The 22,764-nt window shown below is 43.2% G+C and overlaps 3 protein-coding genes across 4 annotated transcripts; 2 read left to right on the top strand and 1 right to left on the bottom strand.

Moving 5' to 3' along the window:
* The first annotated feature begins 719 nt into the window (after window positions 1-719).
* Window positions 720-19,296, top strand: LOC108031461 (mothers against decapentaplegic homolog 6). Of its 2 annotated transcripts, none has more exons than XM_017104900.3 (8): window positions 720-1,072; window positions 1,745-1,871; window positions 4,310-5,591; window positions 12,089-12,142; window positions 12,208-12,333; window positions 16,330-16,542; window positions 16,601-16,751; window positions 17,526-19,296. In XM_017104900.3, exons 3-8 carry the CDS (start codon window positions 4,607-4,609, stop codon window positions 17,689-17,691), a joined length of 1,695 nt encoding a protein of 564 aa, XP_016960389.1. In that variant the 5' UTR covers window positions 720-1,072; window positions 1,745-1,871; window positions 4,310-4,606; the 3' UTR covers window positions 17,692-19,296. The 2 variants fall into 2 exon arrangements, with proteins under 2 accessions (XP_016960389.1, XP_043946752.1); XM_044090817.2 differs by having other exon boundaries at window positions 762-786.
* On the bottom strand, window positions 19,210-21,502 carry LOC108031460 (guanine nucleotide-binding protein-like 3 homolog). The gene is made up of 4 exons (XM_017104899.3): window positions 21,358-21,502; window positions 20,160-21,296; window positions 19,688-20,098; window positions 19,210-19,624 (listed from the first exon to the last, which is right to left on the bottom strand). The coding sequence occupies exons 1-4, from the start codon at window positions 21,377-21,379 to the stop codon at window positions 19,449-19,451; spliced, it is 1,746 nt and encodes a 581-aa protein (XP_016960388.1). The 5' UTR covers window positions 21,380-21,502; the 3' UTR covers window positions 19,210-19,448.
* Window positions 21,501-22,733, top strand: LOC108031462 (30S ribosomal protein S11). Its single transcript, XM_017104901.3, has 5 exons — window positions 21,501-21,769; window positions 21,831-21,961; window positions 22,026-22,126; window positions 22,367-22,432; window positions 22,499-22,733. The coding sequence occupies exons 1-5, from the start codon at window positions 21,573-21,575 to the stop codon at window positions 22,604-22,606; spliced, it is 603 nt and encodes a 200-aa protein (XP_016960390.1). The 5' UTR covers window positions 21,501-21,572; the 3' UTR covers window positions 22,607-22,733.
* The last annotated feature ends 31 nt before the right edge of the window (window positions 22,734-22,764 follow it).

Genomic DNA, 22,764 nt, shown 5'->3' with positions numbered 1-22,764 from the left:
AGAGTTGCGTTTGTTTTAGCAATATAAACCGACCAATACTTACCGAGAGTTTTTAGCTTAAGTTAATTTTTCATCCATTAAATTAGGTTATATTTGGCAAGACCTTTTAAAATTCATTATGCGATAAATTTTTATAGACTTAAAAATTGTATACATAATTCCAACTTGGTGAAGGTTTTTTAAGTTGCTTGTAAAGAAAATTTTAATAAGTTAGAATATATTAGAATTTAAAAAAATGAAAATACTTTTCAAAAGTTACAACATATTTTTAAAAATTCAATTCACTTTTTAAATTTTGAAAACGACCGCGTTTGCCAACACTAGTTCCAACGGCACTGCCAGCATTGAGCAAAGTGTGGGTGTGCGTGCGCAGGTTGTATCTGTGTGCGGGAGAGGCCCGAAACTCACCACGCCATCCAACGGATTGCTCAGCGCTCTCAGTACGGATTCCTCGGTTCTGCGCTCGAAGTAGAGATGTGTCAATCCTGAAGACATCGTAACGATTTATTCGGCGTTACTTTGTACGAAATAAAGGATGGGCTTAGGATATTTTATAGTGAATATTAAAACATTATTTTAGGGGGACTATTTCTAATGTTCCATTTCCTCACCCTCTCTCGATTTTTCTGCCGAAACTCTCTCGGCGTGTTGGTTAACTCAACGGCCAGTTATTCCCCACAGCTCCAAAGACCTGCTGTCCGTATAGTTTCTCGAGAGCGCTGCGCTCATTGCCCCAACAATTTCCAACCGCGCCGCTTGTGTGCTCGCTCGCCGTCCGAGAAATCCGTAAGATATCAACAAAAAGATGGATACTTGACGTATTGCCACGAGAAAAATATTCCGAAATTATGTTACTTGTGTGTCGGGACTGCTAAGCGATTTTCGGTTCAATTTCGAGTGCAGGAAACTCGGACTTTCACGCCTTTTTCCGTACTTTTTCGTTAATTTTCGCAGCGATTACGGGTTTCGTGTGGTTGTTGTAAACGCGGGCGTCGCAAGCAACAACAAACAAGTGCAGTGGAGTTATTGTACGCTTCAGAACTGCAAAAGTGAAGGAGGAAATAGGAAAAGTGTGAGTGGCAGAGGCGAATCAATTGAAGTGAAAATCGAAGTGGATTGGAAATCGTCGGGCGGAAAGTCTTTCAGTTTTCTTCTTTTTTTGCTGTTATGAATTCTATGCATATGTGTGGGTTTGTGGGCGAGGAAAGAGCGAGAATTCTCCGCCCGGATAACGGATCTTCGATCTCGATGGCGTGTGTGTTTGCCAGTGTTTGCGCAAATTAAAAATCAATAAGCATCGGGGGGCAAGAAGATAGGGCATACACCAAAAAGTGTTCAAACTTTAACTGGGCTAAAATCGTAAAAAAGAAAAGAAATGCAATTGCTGCACACAGGCAAACAAACAAACGTATATGTATATGGCGGTGGCAGCGGCGCCGGCAGAATCAAAGCAGAGCGCAAATCGCAAGCCAGCGAAAAAATTTAAACACCTTTTCCACCACGTTCAAATTTTTATTGTCTTTCGGCTTTCGGCTACTTCAACATAATATTCAACCGAAATGAACACATTACTCGCACCTTAAAGAAACCCCTACATACATATGCATAGCCAAAAGTGACTGACCAGCAAAAAGAAAAGAGAGAAAGACGACTGCGATTACCAATCCAATAACAAAAGGCCGTCGGCACGTGTTAAACAAATTCAGTTCCGTTGTGCAACATTAATAATTCATTTCTTCTGCAGTCAATGTAAAATACAAAATATCAAGTGAACTTTACAACATATCAAATACCAACCTACATATCATCTATTGTAATTGTAAATAAGAAAGGAATAAAGCGGATACCTCTTGCAAAACAATCTTAAAACAGTAAGTATCTTTTTTCTAAAATCAACCTTTTTTGAGGAAGTGCACTCGTGATTATGCAAAGCACACTGTTAGAAAGAGTTTGAGAGTTGGGGCAAATCGGATCTAAGATACCTAACCTTCATTGCAAACCTTAAAATTGTATGCAATTACTGGTAGAATTTTTAAACCATTTTATAAAGATAATAAAAAGAAATTGCGAAATGAGTTTAGCTTCTATTTGCTCAAAGCTTTTGTTATAAAAGAACGCCGTAGAACTCGGCTATCAAGTTGGCTACTTTCCACGTTCCCCTCATAAATTATTTTTTATTTAATACATATCTCCTAATCGAGGTACGAGTATCTGTTACCAAATCGCGATTGTTTCCAATCGCACTTCCAATTAGTCATGCTTTCATTATCAGAAAGTACATAAGTGCATACGTAGGTATATAACGCTTGAATTTGTGAATGCGAATTTGTGGAAAACAATCACTCAGCGGTTTTGAATAAAAACTCTTGAGTATAGACTGCTTATACAGACTTTCTTTCGATTGCTTGTTAAATATGTGATATATATTCATTTGTGCCGGTTTCGCAATGCGCATTATAATTGAATTTTCATATTTCCCTTAAGAACATTTCATTTTTATACTTGTTTTTTGTAAATGTTTAAGATTGAACGATTTATTTTAGAGAAGAACTCAACAATATCTTTTTAGTGAAGAAAGGAAAATTGTTATATAGAATAGTACGAAATTTACAAGGCAATTTTCCACATAAAAAGAATAGAATTTAAGTTGGGGTGTCAATGAAAAATACATAAGGATCTGATCAAGTAAATATATAGCTTGAATGAAGTTTTTAAAACCTTCAGAACTGTAAAGATATCCAAAATTACTGATTGATATCTACAACTAGTTTTGATTCTGATTGAGTGCCATCGGATTGCAGAACTTCTGATCCAAAGAACCCCTGCAGAACCCTAAGTTCCCGACTCGCTGGATTTTCAGAAGAGTTCCTCGAGAGTGCCCCCGGATCCCACCACACACACGGGCGCTCTCTTCCGACCACGGCTACGGTAGATTGCTCCAAACCCACCTCACCTCAACCTTAAATTGTTGATTCTTCAACTTGTCAAACCGGCTGACAAACCGACCGTCGCTCGTCCGTGTCCGTGTGTCTGTCTGTGGCGCGCTTGTGTTGGTGTGGCGCCATTCCGACGACGCCTCTGCCGCCGACATCGTTACTATTATTTCTTTTATTACGTCAGTGGCGCCAGGCGCTTCCCTCTCGCTCGCACGCCCGCCGCCCTGCCTTTTTTTTGTGTTTTTTGTTCCCCTCTGCACGCAAGCATTCTCTGCGAGTGTGAGTGAGCGAGAGCGAGCGACTGTGTGTTGTTGTTGGTGTTGGTGAGCGTGTTTGTGGGGCTGACTCGTAATTTTGTTGCTTTTTTCTTGTTGTTGCCGTCATGCCGGCGGCGCCACTTTTGTCGTCGATAAGGAGCGCAAGAAATGCCAGCAACAAAATGGAAATGCTCGCATGGGCCACACACACACACGTATTTGGGCTGTTAATTTGCGGCGCTCCCCGTTCGTTCCCCCCGCCCCCTCTTTCTCTTCATGCTCCCCGCCTCCGCCGCTGCCCCCTTTCTCTCGCCGTCCCTCTCCCGCCGACAGCTGATGCTGCCGCACAGATCTTTTGCATATTGCACTGGCGTCGGCTGTCCGTCTGCGAGGGGGTGAGGTGGCTGCGGGGGCATTACTCACTCAAGCGATCCACAGGCAGATTCCTTTCCTGCCACCAAGGGCGTAGTCTGGAAATTGGAAAGGGGGCTTTAAACTATCAAATTGAAACTAGTTTTTTAAAGGAGAATGTGACTCATACCGAACGAAGAGAAGTTTAAATGACTAATTTTCTTTCTTTTTCTGGGCGAAAACTTAATTTGTCTTCAATATGCGGATAGGGAAACGAACACAGGACTTTGAAAAAATTGATATCTTTTTTTTAAAGTGATCAATTGTAAATCTATCAGAAAACCAACACAAGTTAGTCCCTTGTGCAGGCGCCAAAAAGTAGGCAATGCTCTTTAAGAAGCAGGATATTCAACATACGAATATAAAAAGAAAGAATTAAAATTTGTTTCAAGAAAATAGTAATTTAATTTTAGTTAAACAAGCCTCAAGACCCATTTCTTCTATAATAATACAACTGATTGCTTTGTGACCTCAGAACTATTTTGGGAATTCCATTATCTGTCCATAAAAAATATTTTAAACCTCATAAAGATATACATATTACCAGCAAATAATCAAAATACACGTAATTACATTGTTTGTGAAGTAACAATAAACCCTCTCTGAACTCCACCCCTGCCCGACATAAGCACGAGTGCATATAACGATGCTCGGAGGACCAATTAGGCCAGTGACTAATCAACATACTCCTCTCTTTTGTTGCAGAGTGCACACCACTGGAGGATACATATCAAGCCCGTCGAAAGCATATCAAAGCCAACGAGTGATACGAGGAGTGAAATACAGCTTAGCCAGTTCCCTAGACCCTCGCACCTCCCCCAAGCCCCCAAAGAAACCCCGGTTCCCAGACTCAGACACCCACCCCATTAGAGCGAACCGAAGGGAGAGAAAGTAAACCTACCGTGACTAGCCGGCCCCGTCGAGTCCGCGAACCAAGTTAGTCAACTACAAATAATGCGCATACAATAGGATCGATGTTACCGCAAAACTGTATGTCCCTCCATGATATTCCCAAGCGAAAAGAAGAAAGATCTATGGCGTTATGCGTCCAGAAACAATCCGGGTCCGTGCGAAGGGGCGCCAGCAGTGCCGCCCGCCCAGCCACCACGGCCGCCGCCCCCTCCACATCGACCCCGCCCTCAGCTCTGCTCGGGCTACTCCTGCGACGGGCGGGAGGAGGACTCGTTGGCGATGCGCCAGCAGACGCCGCCGCCGCCCTACAGCTCCATGTCCTGCGCCATGGACTGCTCCGGCTCCAATTCCGGCTCCTATTGCCACAGTCTGAGTCTGAGCCACAACAACAACAACATCAGCCACCCGTACCGCCGCCTGCCAAACCACAAGGATCAGTTGTCGCCGCCAGCGCCACCGCCTCCGTCAGCATCCGACCGCTGCTACACCGTTCCTGGCTGCAGTTGCGCAAGCTCCTGCGACGATATGTTGACCGACGGAAGCGATCAGGAGCGGAGCCTGGAGCGGGAACGCGAACGGAATGCGGTTCAGGTGCAGCAGGTGGATCGCCGGATGCGGAGTGCCACCACCTTGGCGAGCATGCTTCGGAATTGCTGCGGTGGCGCCTCCGAGTCCACCACCAGCGGATCCGCAGCCACGAGACCAGTCACCACCGCCCATCAGCCACAAGCCCAAGCGCAGAACGTGAAACGGATACGCGAGGATTTCGATGCGCTGATGAAGCAGCTGAAGCGCAAGCAGATGGCCGAGCTCCTGCTGGCGATCAAGAGTCGCGTGGACCCGCCGACCAGTGCCACCACCACCGCACCCACCTACCTGCAGTGCATCCTGATCCCCCGCGAGACGCAGGCGGACCGGGAGCAGCATGTGACCGTCAGCCGGCTGTTCTTCTGGGCGGGACTGAGGAGCGGCGAGGAGCTGAAGCGACTGCCCGTCTGTCCCGCCGCCAGCGACTGCATCTACACGTGCTGCAACCCGCTGCACTGGTTCCGCATCCTGCACCAGCCCGAAACAGGTAGCGTTTCCACTAAGTTTTCCTCCCTGGGAGGAATGATTATCTCAAGGGTTAAACCAATTTTGTTATGAATTATAAATTGTTTAAAAATGGTAATACTTCTCTGAAATAGGAAATCTTCTCTATAAAATAGGGAACCTGTCGTTGAAACTGAAATTTCATCATCTTTCGTCTAGTAAATATATATACCAAAAGCAAATTCTAATTTAAATTATTTTTAATAAATATATTTTCCGTGTATATATATTTTATATTTGTAGGGTATTAGGTGTTCTTTTTCCACACACGATTTTTTTAATAACCCACATAAGTTATTTTAAAGAGATAAGGTTTAATAATAAAAAAAAAACTACATATATGTGTTTGCAGAAGCCTTACTGCTTTCCAATTTAACTGAAATCCAAATTAATAAACTGAGTTTCTTCAGAAAAATACACAGATATACATATGGTAGATATAAATTAATTAAATAAACATTAATATCGGAAGGTTTCTTGGGAAAACTTGAATACTTATCAATTCCTGTTCCGGTTTCGCAAAGGCTAGATCGACTGAAGTTCATTTGCCGCGGGTTTCCCCCCAATAAATTCATACCTTATCCGAATCTTTATGGCGCTTGGAAAAGCTAATAGCAATCTAAGCGCCAGCTGTGCCAATACTTGTGCCCGCCACTGTAGGTGCAGGCACACAGACGCATGTGCGCGTGTATTCGGTGGCGCCAGGGCACACAGACAGGCACTCACACCGGCCCAACGACGATGCGGCATGCGAAATCCATACGAAAACGCCGCCGCTCGCCAATTTTATTTTTTATTCGCAAACGAGCATGGGTTGCACTCCGCAGTGGTGTGGGTATTTGTATTTATGAGTGGTTTTTCGGTCTGGTCTGGAGAGTCGCAGCACAGCCAAAAGAGCCAGAGACAAGGTGCATCTGTAGCTGTATTGGGCATTAAATTGCTCCCGCAGAAGTCTTTCAATTCAAGTTCCTGCACTGAACAAAAGTAGATTGATTTAAGACTTAGATAGTCTGGATAAATATAAATTCTTAGCAATTATTAGATGTGCTAGATAACATTTTTTTTTTATAAGGATGATTTCTATAATACGTGTCAGAGTTCAAATCCCACCCCTATAGAAATACTTTTGAATATATGTGCCTTATGAAATGAACATATTTAAGGCATTTATTATAGTAAATTTTAAAACTTTGAAGGACTAGACGTATAACAAACGTACGTTGCTCAAACCTAACCCCTATTAAAATATTTTTTTCGCTTATAAATAATTTTTTTTTATATTTTTAAAATAAACTTATAACTTTTTAAAGTGGTATCTTAGTTTTTTTTTGTAAAAGTTGGGATACTTTTTATAATGTAAAAACCAAATTTGAATTTTAGGGATAATATGTGGATGCTGACTTAGTATCCTCATAGCTTTTCTCCCTGTGTGGGCTCACTGTGCGCCGCCGCCTTGACTTTTGCCCAGACACAGACACCGATACCGCACGCACACACCCACCGCTCTCCGTCTCATTTATTCCGCTTTATCACGGCCCGCAGACACACACGTGGGGCGGCGGAGAGAGCGGCGGAGAATGTGCGTGAAAGCGCCACGCAAACGGTCGGCCCAACATGACGGCGACTAAATTCTTTTCAAAATAATTTGCGTAAATTTAGAAACTGGCGCCAGGAAATAATCAGGCGTCGTCGCCAACGCAAACGCGAAGGCAAACGCAAGAGCTAAAGCTAAAGCAAAGTCGGCGGAGTCCGTTACCCATTGCCCATACCCATTACCCACTACCCATTAGCCGTACTCGTCCGGGTACTCGAAATACAGTCCTACTACCATGACTCTTACGATCGAGGCACACCATCTTGTAAAGTTTTCGAAAATACTCGAATACCTTCTCAGAAAAAAGATTTTGAAATATCTCTAAAACTTAAATATAATGGATAATTAACAGTATTTCGAAAATCCGAAAACATAAACAATTGTTTTTGAAAAATACATATCATTAAGCAGAAACGTATTTTATTTTTTAGCCAACTTTTTCTTTATCAGTAATATTTTAGCTATGATCGTCAACATAGTTTAATAATAAATTATTGTATTTATCAGGAATATCTTACCTATAATTGTCAACATATTTTATTAAAAAATTTAAAAAAAAATTCCCGCAATTTCTAGGGAAGTATTTTAAAAACCTTGAATTTATAAAAGCGTTGCCTACTTATTGGCGATTTGTTAGTGTTCGACAAAACTGGGCATTTTGGTTAAAATATTTATAAAACATTTATTAAATTTGTAGGTACTTTAAAATAATTAGGTATTTAAAATTAATACACCTATGTTTATTATTAAATTATAGCCAACAGCGTATTTTAAATTTATTTTTTTTGTAAACTAGGGGAATTTAAAGATGGAAAAGTAAATTGAATTGGATGACCTATATAAAATTTGCTACCAGTAAGGTTTCCAACTTAAGGGGGGCTGCACTGTATCTGAGGCCGCGGCGTATCCGTCGCCACCAGCTAGTTGGCGCATCATTTAGAGATCCCATTCGCACTATGTACACTCGGGCAAACATCGGAGCATGTGCAAGTACATTGTACATATGTACATTACATACATGTGCGCTTTCCGATTTGTTTGTTTTTATTTTTAGCACGCGCATGCACACACTTCGTTGGCGTATAAAAACCCGTAGATACGGCATTTGCATGTGTGAGGTGTGGGCTCTATACTCGTACATCCGAATGCAGATTGAAAGATGCAGCCTGCATTTACATCGCAGAACTAACGTTTCATCACGGTTGAAAGCGATAGATGAGTGCGATTTATTTTTAACCCACTTCCCCGGCCAGCAGCTCCACCGGCCACCTCGAACGTTATCTAGAACGTGCGTATCACCCGGGCTCGGCCGAGCTTACAGCAGTGCGGGTACATGGATCGCCGCTCTGGTGTTAATCTAATCGCACTATTATATCAGCACTAAACTGCATGCATGTAATACATCATCTGTGTGGGTTGTTTTCATCAATAGCCAGTGGTTTTATATACGGGCAGCAGGTCTAACCTCAAATGGAAACCAAACCCCTCTGGTGCGCCATGTGCAGAGGGTTTCTACGAATTCCTATAGAAATTCTACTTATCTAATTCCGAAAAACGGACTGCTTAGACCCCAGACCTTATCGAATCGATTCCCCGAACTTGCATGCAACTTTCTTCCCAAAGAGCTCTTAATATGCTAGCCCCATGACTAGCAATCCTTATCACAAATATATACTCACTTTTTATTGGAACCAATAATATTTAGTGATGTAAAAGTTAATTTCCATTAATTGAAACATAAAATGAAAATAAAAACTGTATTATGAGCCATTAAGAAATGTAAAATAAAGGCCTAATTGGAGTGATTCCACAGTAATCGCAGAGATAGCGAACAAATTAATTAGGAAATTGCATACGTTTACTTGCCGATGTTTAACTTAATAGCGACCAAGATTGAGATCATCACTTTTCCGCCAGCATTTCCAGAGACTTCGTCTTCCCCTAACCGATAATCACTGTAGATGTGATGGCCAAAAGGCATGTCTATACCGACATTCCTGTGCACAAAACACAATCTTTTGGGAAACATGAAGACTCTGTTCGTGCCGGTCGGCAGATACAGCTACAGATACAGATACAGCCTCCCTTGCCTGGTCGCTTACCTGTGCCACTTTACCTGTGCCTCTGCCTGTGCCACAGCAACTGGCAACTGGAAAAAGGCAACTGGCAACTGGGAACAGGCCTTCTGCTGGCTGTGTCATCGTCGTCTGGCCGGCGGATGGACGACGTCCCGACAGTGACTGGTTTTTTAATGATGGCGCCGAACACATTAAACAAGTCGATAATGTTATTCCATCCGCATCGGCCGGGGAACACAATTCCAGGAATTGTAACGACGAGTGGTCCGGCGATCGGTGCCTGGGTCTTTGGACACCGCGGCTCCAGCAACGCCAGCAACTCCAACGTCCCTTCCTCGCGGCGAGCACCCATAAAAAGGATCATTTTGCGTGCCTCGGCTCCATCCATCGGAACCCATTCAGAGGTGCGGTTCTGGCCCATGAAGCCGGGCTCTCGGGGCCTGTGCGGTTGAGGGTTTTTGTGTGTTCCTGTGGATAGCATCGGCCGCAGATACATATTTATGCAGGCATATTTGCGCCGGCCGAAATCGTTTTGGGCCAATTCAATGGTTTCGCAGGGGGGAACTTGACTAATTACGTTGTATACTTGGGGTGGATAGCGCTGAGTTTTGCTTCTTCCTGGACCATTATCTTAGATTGGCTTTGCCAATAAAAAAATATAAATAGGGAGCGAAGAATAGACAATACATCTTTATTTTTCAGATACTTCTAATAAAAAGTATTTTTAAAATAAACATTTTATTTAATATCATTTCAAATGATATAACATATTGTAATACATCAAATATTCTGCATTCTAATAATAATAATTTTACTGTTCCCAAGAAAAGTACCCTAAATTCCCTTTTAAAAAATGAATAATCATTTCCAAATCGGCAAATGAATCTGGAGCAGGGCCGATAAAACAAAACAGTGTCCACTTGTTGGAATTGCCATGCTTAAATTTCAATTACTGGAATCTGACTCAATAGACTGGCACTCTTTGCCAGAACCCCGAGCCCAGAGCCCAGCACTCGGAACCCGAAACCCAGAGCCGCGAATATTCCGTTGCCTATTTCGCCGACTGGTCATACGATCCATATCCATCCATCAGATTGTTGACGGCGGGCTGGAATGGCTGGCTCTCCCTTTGGTTTCGGTTTCGGTTTCGCTGCGGCGCTCGTGTTTTATTATTTACCTTTTGTTTTTTTTAAGAATTGTTAGATTTTCAACGTTGGCGTCGATGACGCGGCCGCTGGTAATCAGGTTTAACTGGTACACTGGGGCCTGGGGACGGGCGGCGGTGGCGAATCGCCACGATCTGGGCGCATTCGAGTCGGAGGGTCGAGTAGCCGGGCGCCGTTGACGAGGCACATCAAGCGATTTATGCGCCGTCGGAATGCCAAGAGAATTACTACAGATCTTCTCTATACGGGGGCTTACTTCTTGCACTCCATTGGCACTTTTTCGGCCCTAATGTGCACTTCTTTTATCGCCGCTTTGTGTTTGCTGAATCTTAATTTGCTTCAAATGAATCGCATTGATTTGCATTCAATTGAGTCGAACGGCGCTAATCAATGCTATTTAGATGCAAAGCCGATTTCGTTTATATCTGCCTTGTTTTACATATTTGCCGTGCCCCTTTAAGTCCCATAAATTAGTCTGTGACTTAATTTTTTCCACAGCACATGGGATTTTACCTATATTAAATCGTACGATAGTTAGATTACTTAATATAAAAGTTCTGAATGCCGAAATAAAGATACATTGGGAAAGTTGTATTTTATATCGCTTAATTAATATTTAATATCTTCTGCATAATGATTCAAAGCAAATCGTTAATGCAACCTATTAAATGTTGATGCGACGTTTCATAAATTATTGAATTTATTGTGTTGAATGAGAAGTATCTTTCCAACTGGCAGGCAATTCATTGAGGCTTTGTTTGCGCCAATCTCTTTGGCCACCAGATACGACCTGTTCCGTTTGCTTTTTTGGGAGTGAAATGAGAGACTAAAAGCCGAGTAGAATGTAAGCGAGATTAAAACACACAGCGCCGTCCGAATCGGAGATTTGGGATTCGGGGATCGGGCATGGGGCATCGGAGACTCGGAGCGGAGATCGCCGCACATCAAACGATTTCTGCGCCAATAAAAATAAAATGTCCCCCAGTGCGGCTGCCTGATATGCAAAGATTATTTATTTTTGTACCGCCGCGCTGATGTTTGGCTTGCTTACGCTTACGCCTGGGTTTGTTTCGACTGCCTTTTCTTTTCTTCTTGGTTTTCTGGCCTTTGTTTTTGTTTGGCTTTGTTTCCATCTCTGTCCCTGTCTATGCCTCTGTTTTGTTTCGCTTCGATTTGCTGCTCAAATATTCAAACACTAGTATGTATTAGTTTTGCGAACCATGATCTCATCCTATATGCGCCCCGACTAGAAGACGCGCATTTATAACTCGAACTTTTGATTAACTCGAAATGGTTTGTAATCGTCCACGGGGTTGCCATTTGCAAATAGTTAAAATTGCATTCGGCTGATAAGGTGGAGATAAGGGTTTTTATATAACCAAGGCCGTGAAGTAATTTCATAAACTTGGCATATTCATTTTTCCAGAAAATCAAACATTTGTGGGCTATCTAGTAGCTTTAAGAGCAGTTTAAGCGCAGTTGGAGTGCTAAAACTAGTTTTACCTTGTAGATGGACACTTTTGTACGTTTACTGAGTTTTAAACATGTCATAAAACATGATATAAAATAGTAATACGGCTGAAAGTGCTAATGTATCTTCAAGATAGCTAATGGTATCTCAACTATTACTTGGTCATTTCAGAAGCCCAACCGCCGCCGTACCAACGCTCAAAAATGCAGAGACTGAGAGATGCAGGTTAGTGCTCCGCCCTGCATTATAGATCTTCGATCCGGGCTTACTGATTCCCCCGATTCTTGCAGATTCCGAAGAAGACTCGCAGAACGATGCAAATTCGGCGGAGCTGAGCACGTGGAGTGCCCAAAGCAGCAGCATTTCGTGCATCTACAAAACGTCTCTCCTCGAGTCGTTCACCACTGATGGAAAAGGTGAGTTTGCCACCCAAAGCCCCCTCTCTTGGCGCTCTCTCTCCGCGGCTTATCAGGTGATTGGGAGAGTGCACAGCAAGAAAAACTATCGCCATACCATACATTCAAGGCGATCGAACTTAAAGTAAAATCCATATATATACTTTTAAATATGACTTTAAAACTTAGCATAGATAAAAGTAAAAATAAGCCATAAAATGTGAATTGAATTCCCCCCTGTTACTACTACTTTCTTGCAGTGTAAGGCAGTGGGAGAGCGAGAAGTGTTGCGATTATTTTGCCATGTAGGTGTGTGGGCCCCCTCCTGGGGTGGTGTGTGTGAGCAGGCGCTCTCTCTGGCTGGCAAGTTGTTGTTGCACCGTGGCGCCAGCTTGCCGCGTCAGGTCGTCACTTTCTATATTGATATTAACTTTTAAGCGAAAACAGCAAAAACGAAATGAAAATAAATAATGAGCGAAAAACAAACACGGGCGGCGGCAGGCAGAGCGAGAGAGAGCGCCGGAGAGGGAGAGAGCGAGGAGCGAGGTGAGTTGGCGCTCTCGATGGCGCCACAGTCTTAGTGCTAACTTACAAGAGTGCTCGGAAGGGGGTTAAAAGGGGTGAGGCGGTGGCAGGCATGCGAGGGGGGCTCTACGGGTTTCACGGGGGCTATGATATCATTCACGGCATTACCACTGCCCGGCGACTGAGACGGCACCGTGGAACCGAACTAAAACTGGCCAGAACCCACACGCACACACACACACACCATCTCGGCCAGTTGGCTTTTTTATGGCATTGTACTGGCGACAAAACGACGGAAAACTATTACATTTAAATGGACCGTTAAGTTGCGGCTTTACGACGATTGGGTGACAGGCCAGTTAAAAATAGATTGAAATTCCGAATTGATTGATTCCCATCGCAGTTTTGACAAATGCACATTGTTTGCATGTTCTTTGAACTCGAAACGGTCTAAATAGGTGGATTACTAGGCATTTCTGGCGAAGGGTTCCTTTCAGATCTAAATTGTAAAGATTTTTTACTTAAAGTTATATAGTCTTATAAATATTGTCTAGTATAGACACCATCTTAAACTTGACAATCCTAATTTAAATGTAGAATTTAAAAATCATAGGACCCCCTTTCTAAGATATGTACATCCAGCAGTTTTAGGAAACTACTGCATTTCACTTTATTGTTCTAAGGAGCAACAGAAACCAATATTGAAACCATCTTATAAATAACTTAGAATGGGATTGTACCATGCTTGGGTCAGTCGTCCTAATACCTTTATAGTGCCCTCTTGATCAATCGATTTAATCACCTAATTGCATTGCTGCAACTTCATCGCCGGTGGGACTCCGCCGAATTGGAGCACACACAAGTCGAACATCCGTGTTTCCCCGAAGACGCCACATGTGTGCCACCGACAAACTTACAGGCCACTGCCTCGACCCACACAGGCATACAGATTGAAGATAAAATATTCTAAATTTAAAGATGATGTAGCAGCCCGTGGATTCGGGCATCTAACACAAATGTATGTACAATGTACATTGTACGCTTATGTACCTACTTACATAAATATTAGCAAGGGGAACCAACAGCCATGAAGCGGCGCTACGAATTTACAAATGTGCAGTACAGGAAAAACTGCAGTAGGTAGGCAGGTCTTTGAAGCAGAACCCTCCAAGCGAACGTCTCAGACTTGAATGCATTTCGCATTACAAAGAATCTTAAAATATACGCCTGTCATTGGTAGAATAGAAGTTTTGAGAGGTCAAGGAGTTGGCTATAGTTAAGCAAAGACCTGAGGAGAAGAATTAAAAATATAAAAAAATTATTAAAGTTTATTTTCTTATATAAAATATGTATAAAACAAATATATTGAACTGTTTTATATTTAATTTCTTAAATCCTCACTCTGTGAAAAGAAGAATCAAATTCTTCATTTTATTAGACTTAAATAATATTCCATCTTTTCCTCATTTCCTATCTCCAATTAAAAATGCCTCAGCAACTAATTTATCCAAAACCCAAACTTATGAAAATACCGCACATAACTTGTAAGGTCTGAGGCGGAACCTGTCGAAATTCCCAAGTAAATATACAATTTCCATTTGATGGTTCCCCCGTTTTCCAAATCACCTTTCGCTGGGCGATCAACCTCTCCGGGCCACAATCTTGGCGAGCTTTCGTTTATAGTTCAGCGAGGTGGCGACGCCAGCCCGATGGGGTAAACTGTTTTTCGTGGCCATGGCGAGACGCGACGGAATCGCCGGCGTCGACCTAATTAGGTAAACATCGGACAGGCGCCACTTGCAGCGTCCAACGCCCCCGCCAGCCCCGCTCGCGACCCCCTGCCTTTCGGCACATTCTTTGCCATGCAAAATTTTAAAAGCCGTCTACGGATTTATTGCGATATATATTTTTACTTGGCGCCACTGCCGCCCGCCTGGGCTTGGCCTTTAGCGCCTTTCGGCCTTTTCGTTCCGATTTATTCTCGGCGAGCGCGTGCTGTCCATTGTGTGTTGGCCGTTTTCACAACGATTTTCCTCGCCTTTCCCTGCGATTTTCCCCCGTTCTGGCCAACTGCACCAGCAATCGACTATCGACCCGCTGGCATTGTTGCAATGGGCAATTCGGCCACCACGGCGTATGCGCGATATTTGCACTGTGTTGTCTGACAATGCACTCTGTGCCATTGTTGATTGATAAATTCCCAAGACAAGGGTGTGTTCCTATGCTGACAATGGTAATCGCAATGCTAATGGTGTCATCTGAAGTAGGCATTAAAACGATATATAGAAGAGTGTATAAATACAGATGCGGTGGCGTATGCGCAATGTTTGCATTCTCCGTTTTTACGACTGCAAAAGTCCAAATTCATGGCGCGTTGTTTGCTAATTCTGGGATATTCATAGGTATATTCTTTTAATTAAATATAAAATTTGAAATTTATGCATCGGTTTAATGCGCTCGTAAATATCAAATAATTTGTTTTTTAAAGCCCCCCACACATAAACATTCCCCGGCGATTCTCGTTAGCAAGGATTTCGAATAAAGAGTTGCACTTGTTTCTCACTTTATTATGGGCCCGCCACGCGTTCCGAATCGGAATCGGAATCGGAATCGGAATATACAAACGAACCCATAAACAGACCTGTGGGTTTGCGTTCCACACACATGCAGCGCGTATATTCGTCGGCCGGGCCGATATATGCGCGAATGAATACCACACACATGCCGCATACGCGACGCCGGTCTGTTTACGTAATGCCCTGGCGCCAAAATGATTACCATTTAAATGTCTGAGCACACAAGTGAGTGTGAACGTAATGCGAATGCGCCTCGCTCTGCCTCGTCGGCTCTTCGTTCCTTCTGGCTTCTCGCGCGATATGGTCTGGCATATAGCGCCTAGTACTCCCCCGATATCGCGCGAATGTTATGACAATTTTAAATCACATTTTACGGGCCGTCGAAAGAGTTATTACCGCCTCAGCCCGCCATTTGTATGCGGGTTACAGGATTGCCATTTGAATAATAGTTATTAATGGGAATAACTCTATCGCTGGCATATTTAAGAATTTAATGATTCCACTATCTGGCCAATAAATTAGCAAGTTAACTTGACATAGTTATCTTTAAGCGTTCGCCCTGGCGCCCTGTAAAGTGTGAAAGATATGAACTGCAGATCGCGTTTAGTATGGGGAATTATGATTTTACGGGGTAGTTAATCGAATACCATCAGTTCTTATTTTTATATTACTTAAAAATCCTTGCGATTGCAAAGAAACCCTTTCCTTACTTTGATCATATATTCCTTATATAAGAACTGGAGATCCAATTTAGTGGTTATTGATAAATTATCCATAGGAGCTACGGGAAGGGAACTAAAGAGCAACATTTAGGGAATAGTTTTTGAAATACAGTCAGTTTTGAATTTTTAAGTACAAAAAAGCCTTATAGCTGTGAAACCATTCCCTAACTTCTCTGTTCCCCTGCACATTTCAGATCATAACAGCAAGGTCTGGTGCCAAATCGCCTACTGGGAGTTGGCCCACCGAGTCGGGGAGTTCTTCAACGCCAGAACGAAAGCAGTCAATATCTACACGGATGGGATCGTGGGCAGCGAGGGGGACAGCATGTGCCTACGTGACCTTGCTCCCGCAGGCAGGCAGATCCAATCGGAGGCGGTGCAAACTACGCGGCAGAAGGTCGGATTGGGTAAGAAGGAGGGCTGGTTATCTTGGAGGGCACATGCTAACCGGAGTTCGCCTTGCAGGGGTCACATTGAGCCTGGAGAACGGCGATGTCTGGATCTACAACCGTGGAAACACACCCGTTTTCGTGGACTCGCCCACCCTGGCTGAAAACATGGACCGAGTGTGCAAGGTGATGCCCGGCTACTGCCTGAAGGCCTTTGAAACATTTAGGTAAGACCTGGGTTCAAATAGGATAATAAATAAAAAAAATTTTATATCATTTTTTGTCATTTAATGTGAATATGACAACATAAAATAACACCTGTAGGCTTTAATATATTATAAAAATAATACATTTTGCAAAAAAAGACGATGTAAAACAAGTAAAACTTTCCGAAAATTTTTAGGTTTTACAATTAGCCAGAAAATTACAACGATCAATTATCTACTTTGTTAGCTGGCCAAAACAGTGCGGCTTATAGGTGTTGGACCATTTTTGACCAAGTTACGCCAAAAAAGGTCAAGGAAAAAATCGGATTTTTGCCAAAAAACCAAGGGTTTATTTTCTACCCGAAAATAATCAGTGTTTTCGGCGAAAAAATGAAAATAATGGTCCAATTATGGAATGGCATACCTTGCTGAACTCGTAATAAAATTTCCTATCAATTGGCATTCACATCTAAAAAATTTTATTTTTTACCCATTTTCGCAAAAAAAGACGATGCTACCCATTGTAAAAAAAGTCAAAATTTCCGAAAATTTAAAGTTGTAAAAAAGTGAAAATATGAAAAAATGTTTAGTTTTTTTAATCAGCTGCAAAATGGCTCCGATCAATTGTCTAGCTTCTTATCTTCACAAAACAGTGCGTCTTTCAGTTTTTGGACAATTTTTGACCAAGTTATATAAAGAAAGAGGAAAGATAAATATCGGTTTTGACCCAAACAATAAAGACACAAATTTGTTGTTATATTATCAACCTACTAATTTATACCCATTTACTTACAGGGCTCAATTGCTAAGCATGGAACAGCAAGGACATCACCGCATGGGACCCGTCGACTACTTCAGCATTAAGATCAGCTTCGCCAAGGGCTGGGGTCCGGCCTACAAAAGACAGGACATCATGGGCTGCCCCTGCTGGCTGGAGGTGCACTTCAGCCACCTGCGGTGACATTTCCTGCTGCAGGCCCTTTCGACAGGACCTCATCCGGCGGCCCATCACCTGGCGGAGCCGCTGGACTGCGGATTCGGTTGCGGATGCGAGCAGGTGGGCAGGTGGCGATCGCGCCAACTGCTTCGGAAGGCGCAGAGGCTGCTGACCAGGCTGTGCCGACAGGTGTGCGCCCTGACGGATTATCCGGCGACGAGGACGAGGTGGACGAGATGGACGAGATGGAGGTGCCTGGCGGGCGGCAGGAGATCGAGTCGCCAGCTAAGCACCAAACAACCAATAATTTGGAACAACAAAGGACTGCATAAGAAATCATTTTAAATGTTAATATACATAATTACGAAACAAGTTTCAATTACTGCTAGTAGACACATCGAAATTAATTTTAACGCATCTGAGTCGCATTAAGTGAGAGAGGAGAGGAGTCTATAGAGGGTCGGTCTGCGAGTGGGGCGAAGTACATAGTAATTGATTGTTAAAAATACTTAGCAAAAATTGAAATCCTGTGATTCACTCTATATATATAACTCTATACACATGTAGTATGTACCGACGCGTGGGGCTAGAGCTCCATTGCCAGTAGCTATATGATATGTATAAATATTTAACTTATGTATACATACTAAACGGAAGGCACATCAGGGTCAACAGTTTCGAGAATGGCGGATAGTCTAGTTACGATAGAGAACATTCAGAAGCCACTACCTTTTCTATGCGACGTTTTTAAGGAACCCAAGAGCCCATAATTTATACCCCACCCAAACTGAAACCAAACATCACTGAAATACAATTCTGTTCAGTAGCAACTGCATAGATCGTAGGCTAATGAAAAATAACAATATAAACTAAATTCGACACGGTTTCAGACTCTAGCGCAAGGGCATGCAATTGGCTTTAAGAAAGCATACGTCATGTTCGAACATTATTTGTTTTATGTTGATATTTTGACTGTTTTCGTTGTCACAACCATGCATCCATTTTATACATATTAATTGTAAAATTTGTAAAATGTACCCACGTATCGCCTTCGGCTGTTAGGATACTTAAAATATTATTATTTAAATCTGAAATCATCCTTCGACCATTCATTGTTCGCGATCACAAAGCCCAACTTCGGTTGCATTTCCACCTGTAGGAAATGGCAATTCGAGGATTTGGTGCATTACTTAAAATCCTTGCGCTAGATCTTTTAACCTCTGTACCAAACAAAACCGTATGTAGGCCATCCTAGAATCCCAGCCTTGTATGTACTTCGTTTTAAGAATAAATGCGATCCACGTAAAACTATTGTTACCATTTTTCTCACTGTTAAAGGAGGACCGTGTTCAGTAAATTCAAAAGGAAAATAGGTGCGCGCCTATTGTATGTACATTTTAATTCCAAAAAAGCACCATAAAAAGTAGTAACAAACTTTAAACGTACTCATGAGCAAAGTTACTAGGATGATTTTAAAAATTTCTCCGCCTGTAAAATTGCATTGTAAGAGGTCTGATGACCAGAAAAAATACATACAATAGCTTCAATATGATCAAATATTTAATCAGTGCAGTTATACTGTTAAGTTTAAAAAATTGTAATAAAATTTCAATATATTTACAAGAACTATTTGGCACCCGATATCAATTTTATTTGAAATGGCTGAAATCATCCAAAGTAATAAAGGGGCATTTACACTTTTTTTGTTGGAGACATTACACGTTTCTATATTACAGTGTACCATCAACAGATTTATTAAATGATTAAAACTAAGGCAGAATTCACTCAATCACATAATCCTCATCGAAATCGTACTTTTCTGCCTTCGAAGAAGATGACCCTAAGCTAAAGCTATCCAGAACGTCTGTAATTTTCGATATTTTCTTCTCATTGCGGACATTCTGCTTCTTCTTTTGCTTTTGCAGCTGCTTAATGTTCTTATTCAGGGATTGGTTTTCTGGAATTAAAATAAAATACGACTATAGAACCGTTCCGTGCTGAGATGTTCTTCTTTGCTTACCTTCCAAGAGTAGACTGGGATCAACCTTCTCCTTTTCTTCATCCAGCTTTCGTTTGCGGCCCTTCGTCGGCTTCTCCTTCTCGTCTATGACCACATTTGCATTCAGTGAATCGGCAGGAGTTTCTTCTTCACGCGGCTGTCTGATCTCGAGTGGGCCCGTAGACACTATCTCCATAATGTCATCAGTTTTCACAGCGCAATGCTCTAGGATCTCGGTCTCCATGGACTCGAAGTTCTCCACATCGAACTCGCGGGCCTCGGAGTGTACAATTGAGGCACTTAGGTGTACACTCTGTGATTCCTGAACTTCCGGAGGCTGTGTGCAGTATTTGATTTTGCCGGTGTTCCAGTCGTTGAGCACGCTTCGTGCGGCTGCCACAACATCTGGTACTCCCTTTTTCAGAAACTTGCCTAAGGTCAGAGCAAAAAACACATTTTTATCTATTATACAAAGTAGAATTAAGGCACTCACCCATTCTGGCTGCCTTTTTGGCGAAGAACTCCTCGAATGTGTCGTAGCTTGTAATGTCGTACATGGTGCAGAAGTAATCCTTGCTGGCGCGCTTCAAAACACTCTCGGCAATGGTGAAGGGGTCTTTCACATCACCCACGCGCTGTGCATTCTTCAGGACAGCATGTGACTGCTCAGATCCGCCGGTGAACACAATGCCGGGGCAATCAATCAGTTTTATTTTCGAATCCAGCTCCACTTCTTGCATTGACTTGGTCACACCCGGCGTGCTGCCCACCATGCAGGACCTGCCGCGGGTCAGCGAGTTGATGATGGAACTCTTGCCCACATTGGGAATGCCCACGACGCCCACGCGAATCGAGGTCTTGATGCCCTTGTTGCGGCAGTAGTTGCCCAGCATGGACATGAGCAATTCGGCGCCAATGCATACGGATCCCTGCATAGCCTTCTCGGTCTTCATCTCGCGCAGCTTGCGGCGTCCCAGCCGGTTGGCCTGATCCTGTGTGGAGGCCTTGAAGGCGGTGACAGGTCCACTGCGCCGGAAGTACTTGATCCAGTTGTTTAGGTTCTCGCGCGGCACCAGATCCGCCTTGTTGAGCACCAGGACCAGACGCTTGTTACCCGGTGCCCCGCGAACGGCGCGCTCCACCTCGTTGCAGCGGGTGCCCAGCGGATCACGTGCATCCACCACCTCCAGGACAACGTCTGCGTTCTCGATGACCTTTCGGAACTCCTTGAAGTACTGCTTCAGGGACTGTTCTTTGGTGACGGCGTTCTTGTACTTCTTGCCGTCCTCATCCTGAGCATCGTTTTCATGCATTATACCGTGCACCGTGCTCCGCATGTCCGCATCCTCGACCATAGACTCCAGCGACTTGAACTTGCTCTGCTCGCGCTCCGCCTTGAAGGCTTCGCGGCGGGCCAGGCGCTCGGCCTCCTGGCGCTGCTTGGCCTCCTCCACCTCCTTGAGGATGTCCTCCTTGAAGGGGCAGATGTTGGGGATCTGGATGAGCTTCTGTTTCTTGCTGCCCTTCTTCGGATTCTTCTTGGCAGCACGACGTTCCTTTTTGTTGTGGTCGCGCACCTTCTTCTCGATCTTGTGCTTCAGACGACCGGTCAATCGCTTGGATTTTTTAGCTGCGCGATTAACCCAAGCATGTAGGGATATATTATATTAAAAAGCATAGCAAATACTCACTCTTCAACCTTTTCAGAGCCATTTTACGCGAGGATAACCGGAATCAAAACCAACTTAAAACAAGAACACGTGAAAATACTCTTCTTCTTGCCCTTTGCCAGCCGCCACGAAGCGCGGCCACTTGTTGTGGCGAGTTAGCCAACACTGCCAGTGTTGCCAGACTGGCGGTGTGATGTAATTTGGTTTTTATACACCGTCTGCGAATTACATTAAAAATGTCACTTAAAACCGTGTTTTTAAGTGCTCTCCGGAGTATTACCTTGCCAGCTGTGCCCCTCCAGACCTCCCGGATTCACACGAGCGTTTGCTGGCGCAAGGCGGAGGACCGCAAGGAAATGCTGGCATCTTTGCCGGCCAAAGACGAGGGAACCGTGGGCGAAAAGACGGTGGACATAGACACACTTATCAACCGGTTGGGAGTTCGGAGCTTTTCTTGAAAACAGTAGCTAATTTATTGCAATACTTTATTTCAGCAAGGCCAAGTTCTTCCCGGACGCCAGCACCGCCACCCAGTTGTTTAATGGAACGCCCTTCAACGAGCTGCCCATCTGCAACATTCGGGTTTCGCCCAACAACACAATTATTTCTGTGACGGATCACAAAGGTTGGTCATCTGGAGAACCATTTCCATAACCTGGATATGTTACTTAAATATGTAATACTTTCAGGAGTCCTAAGGCTGATACGATCCTGCGGCATTGAAGGCTTCAAAAACACTCGCAAGGGAACCAACATCGCCGCTCAGGCTACCGCAGTCACCATTAGTGGAGTAAGTGAATCCCAACAGACAGATATTCCAATTAGTCAATTATCATTCAAATGTGATTATAAGAAAGAAAATATTAGCCTTTCACCCAAGCAGGGTGAATCAGCATAATACTCTGCAAGTCATATACAAGTCAAAATTCTATTTATCAAAATGAAAGATTTTAATAACTAGAGAATACTATTCTTAAACACTTTAAAATTTTTGATTTGTACCTAACTAAATATCAACATTTTATTACAGAAAGCCATTGAACTGGGTTGGAAGACAGTGCGAGTAAAGGTCCGTGGTCTTGGCCCTGGAAGAATGGTATGTTCAGAACATAAAGTCCTTAGACATAATAAACCACTAAATCTTCAATTTATTTTATTTCAGTCGGCGATCAAGGGCTTGCAAATGGGTGGCCTAAACATTGTCTCCATAACCGACAACACACCTGTTTCATTTAATCCGCCAAGGCCCCGAAAACAAAGGAGTCTTTAATCTTCAACTTGTTTAGGACCTTTGTTTATAAACAAAATACACTAATAGCCGATAAAAAAAAAAACAAAAAATTGATCTTTGTATTGGAATAAACGACACAGTCACGGTGAGTGAGTTTTAAAGGAAATTTTAATTTATGACCGACTTTACGGTCACAA

Source organism: Drosophila biarmipes, chromosome 3R, assembly GCF_025231255.1.
Source record: "Drosophila biarmipes strain raj3 chromosome 3R, RU_DBia_V1.1, whole genome shotgun sequence".
Taxonomy (NCBI): domain Eukaryota; kingdom Metazoa; phylum Arthropoda; class Insecta; order Diptera; family Drosophilidae; genus Drosophila; species Drosophila biarmipes.
This window is presented reverse-complemented; position numbering and strand designations above follow the sequence as displayed.

Bases quoted from the DNA above. Each gene is read 5' to 3' on its own strand.
- LOC108031461 (XM_017104900.3), top strand. From the start codon at position 4,607: ATGATATTCCCAAGCGAAAAGAAGAAAGATCTATGGCGTTATGCGTCC. The intron at 5,592-12,088 runs GTAGCGTTTCCA...TGGTCATTTCAG, and splicing joins CCTGCACCAGCCCGAAACAG to AAGCCCAACCGCCGCCGTAC. The intron at 12,334-16,329 runs GTGAGTTTGCCA...TGCACATTTCAG, and splicing joins GTTCACCACTGATGGAAAAG to ATCATAACAGCAAGGTCTGG.
- LOC108031460 (XM_017104899.3), bottom strand. From the start codon at position 21,379: ATGGCTCTGAAAAGGTTGAAGA. The intron at 21,297-21,357 runs GTGAGTATTTGC...TTAATCGCGCAG, and splicing joins GGCTCTGAAAAGGTTGAAGA to CTAAAAAATCCAAGCGATTG. The intron at 19,625-19,687 runs GTAAGCAAAGAA...TTTTAATTCCAG, and splicing joins TCCCAGTCTACTCTTGGAAG to AAAACCAATCCCTGAATAAG.
- LOC108031462 (XM_017104901.3), top strand. From the start codon at position 21,573: ATGTCACTTAAAACCGTGTTTTTAAGTGCTCTCCGGAGTATTACCTTG. The intron at 21,962-22,025 runs GTTGGTCATCTG...TAATACTTTCAG, and splicing joins TTCTGTGACGGATCACAAAG to GAGTCCTAAGGCTGATACGA. The intron at 22,433-22,498 runs GTATGTTCAGAA...ATTTTATTTCAG, and splicing joins GTCTTGGCCCTGGAAGAATG to TCGGCGATCAAGGGCTTGCA.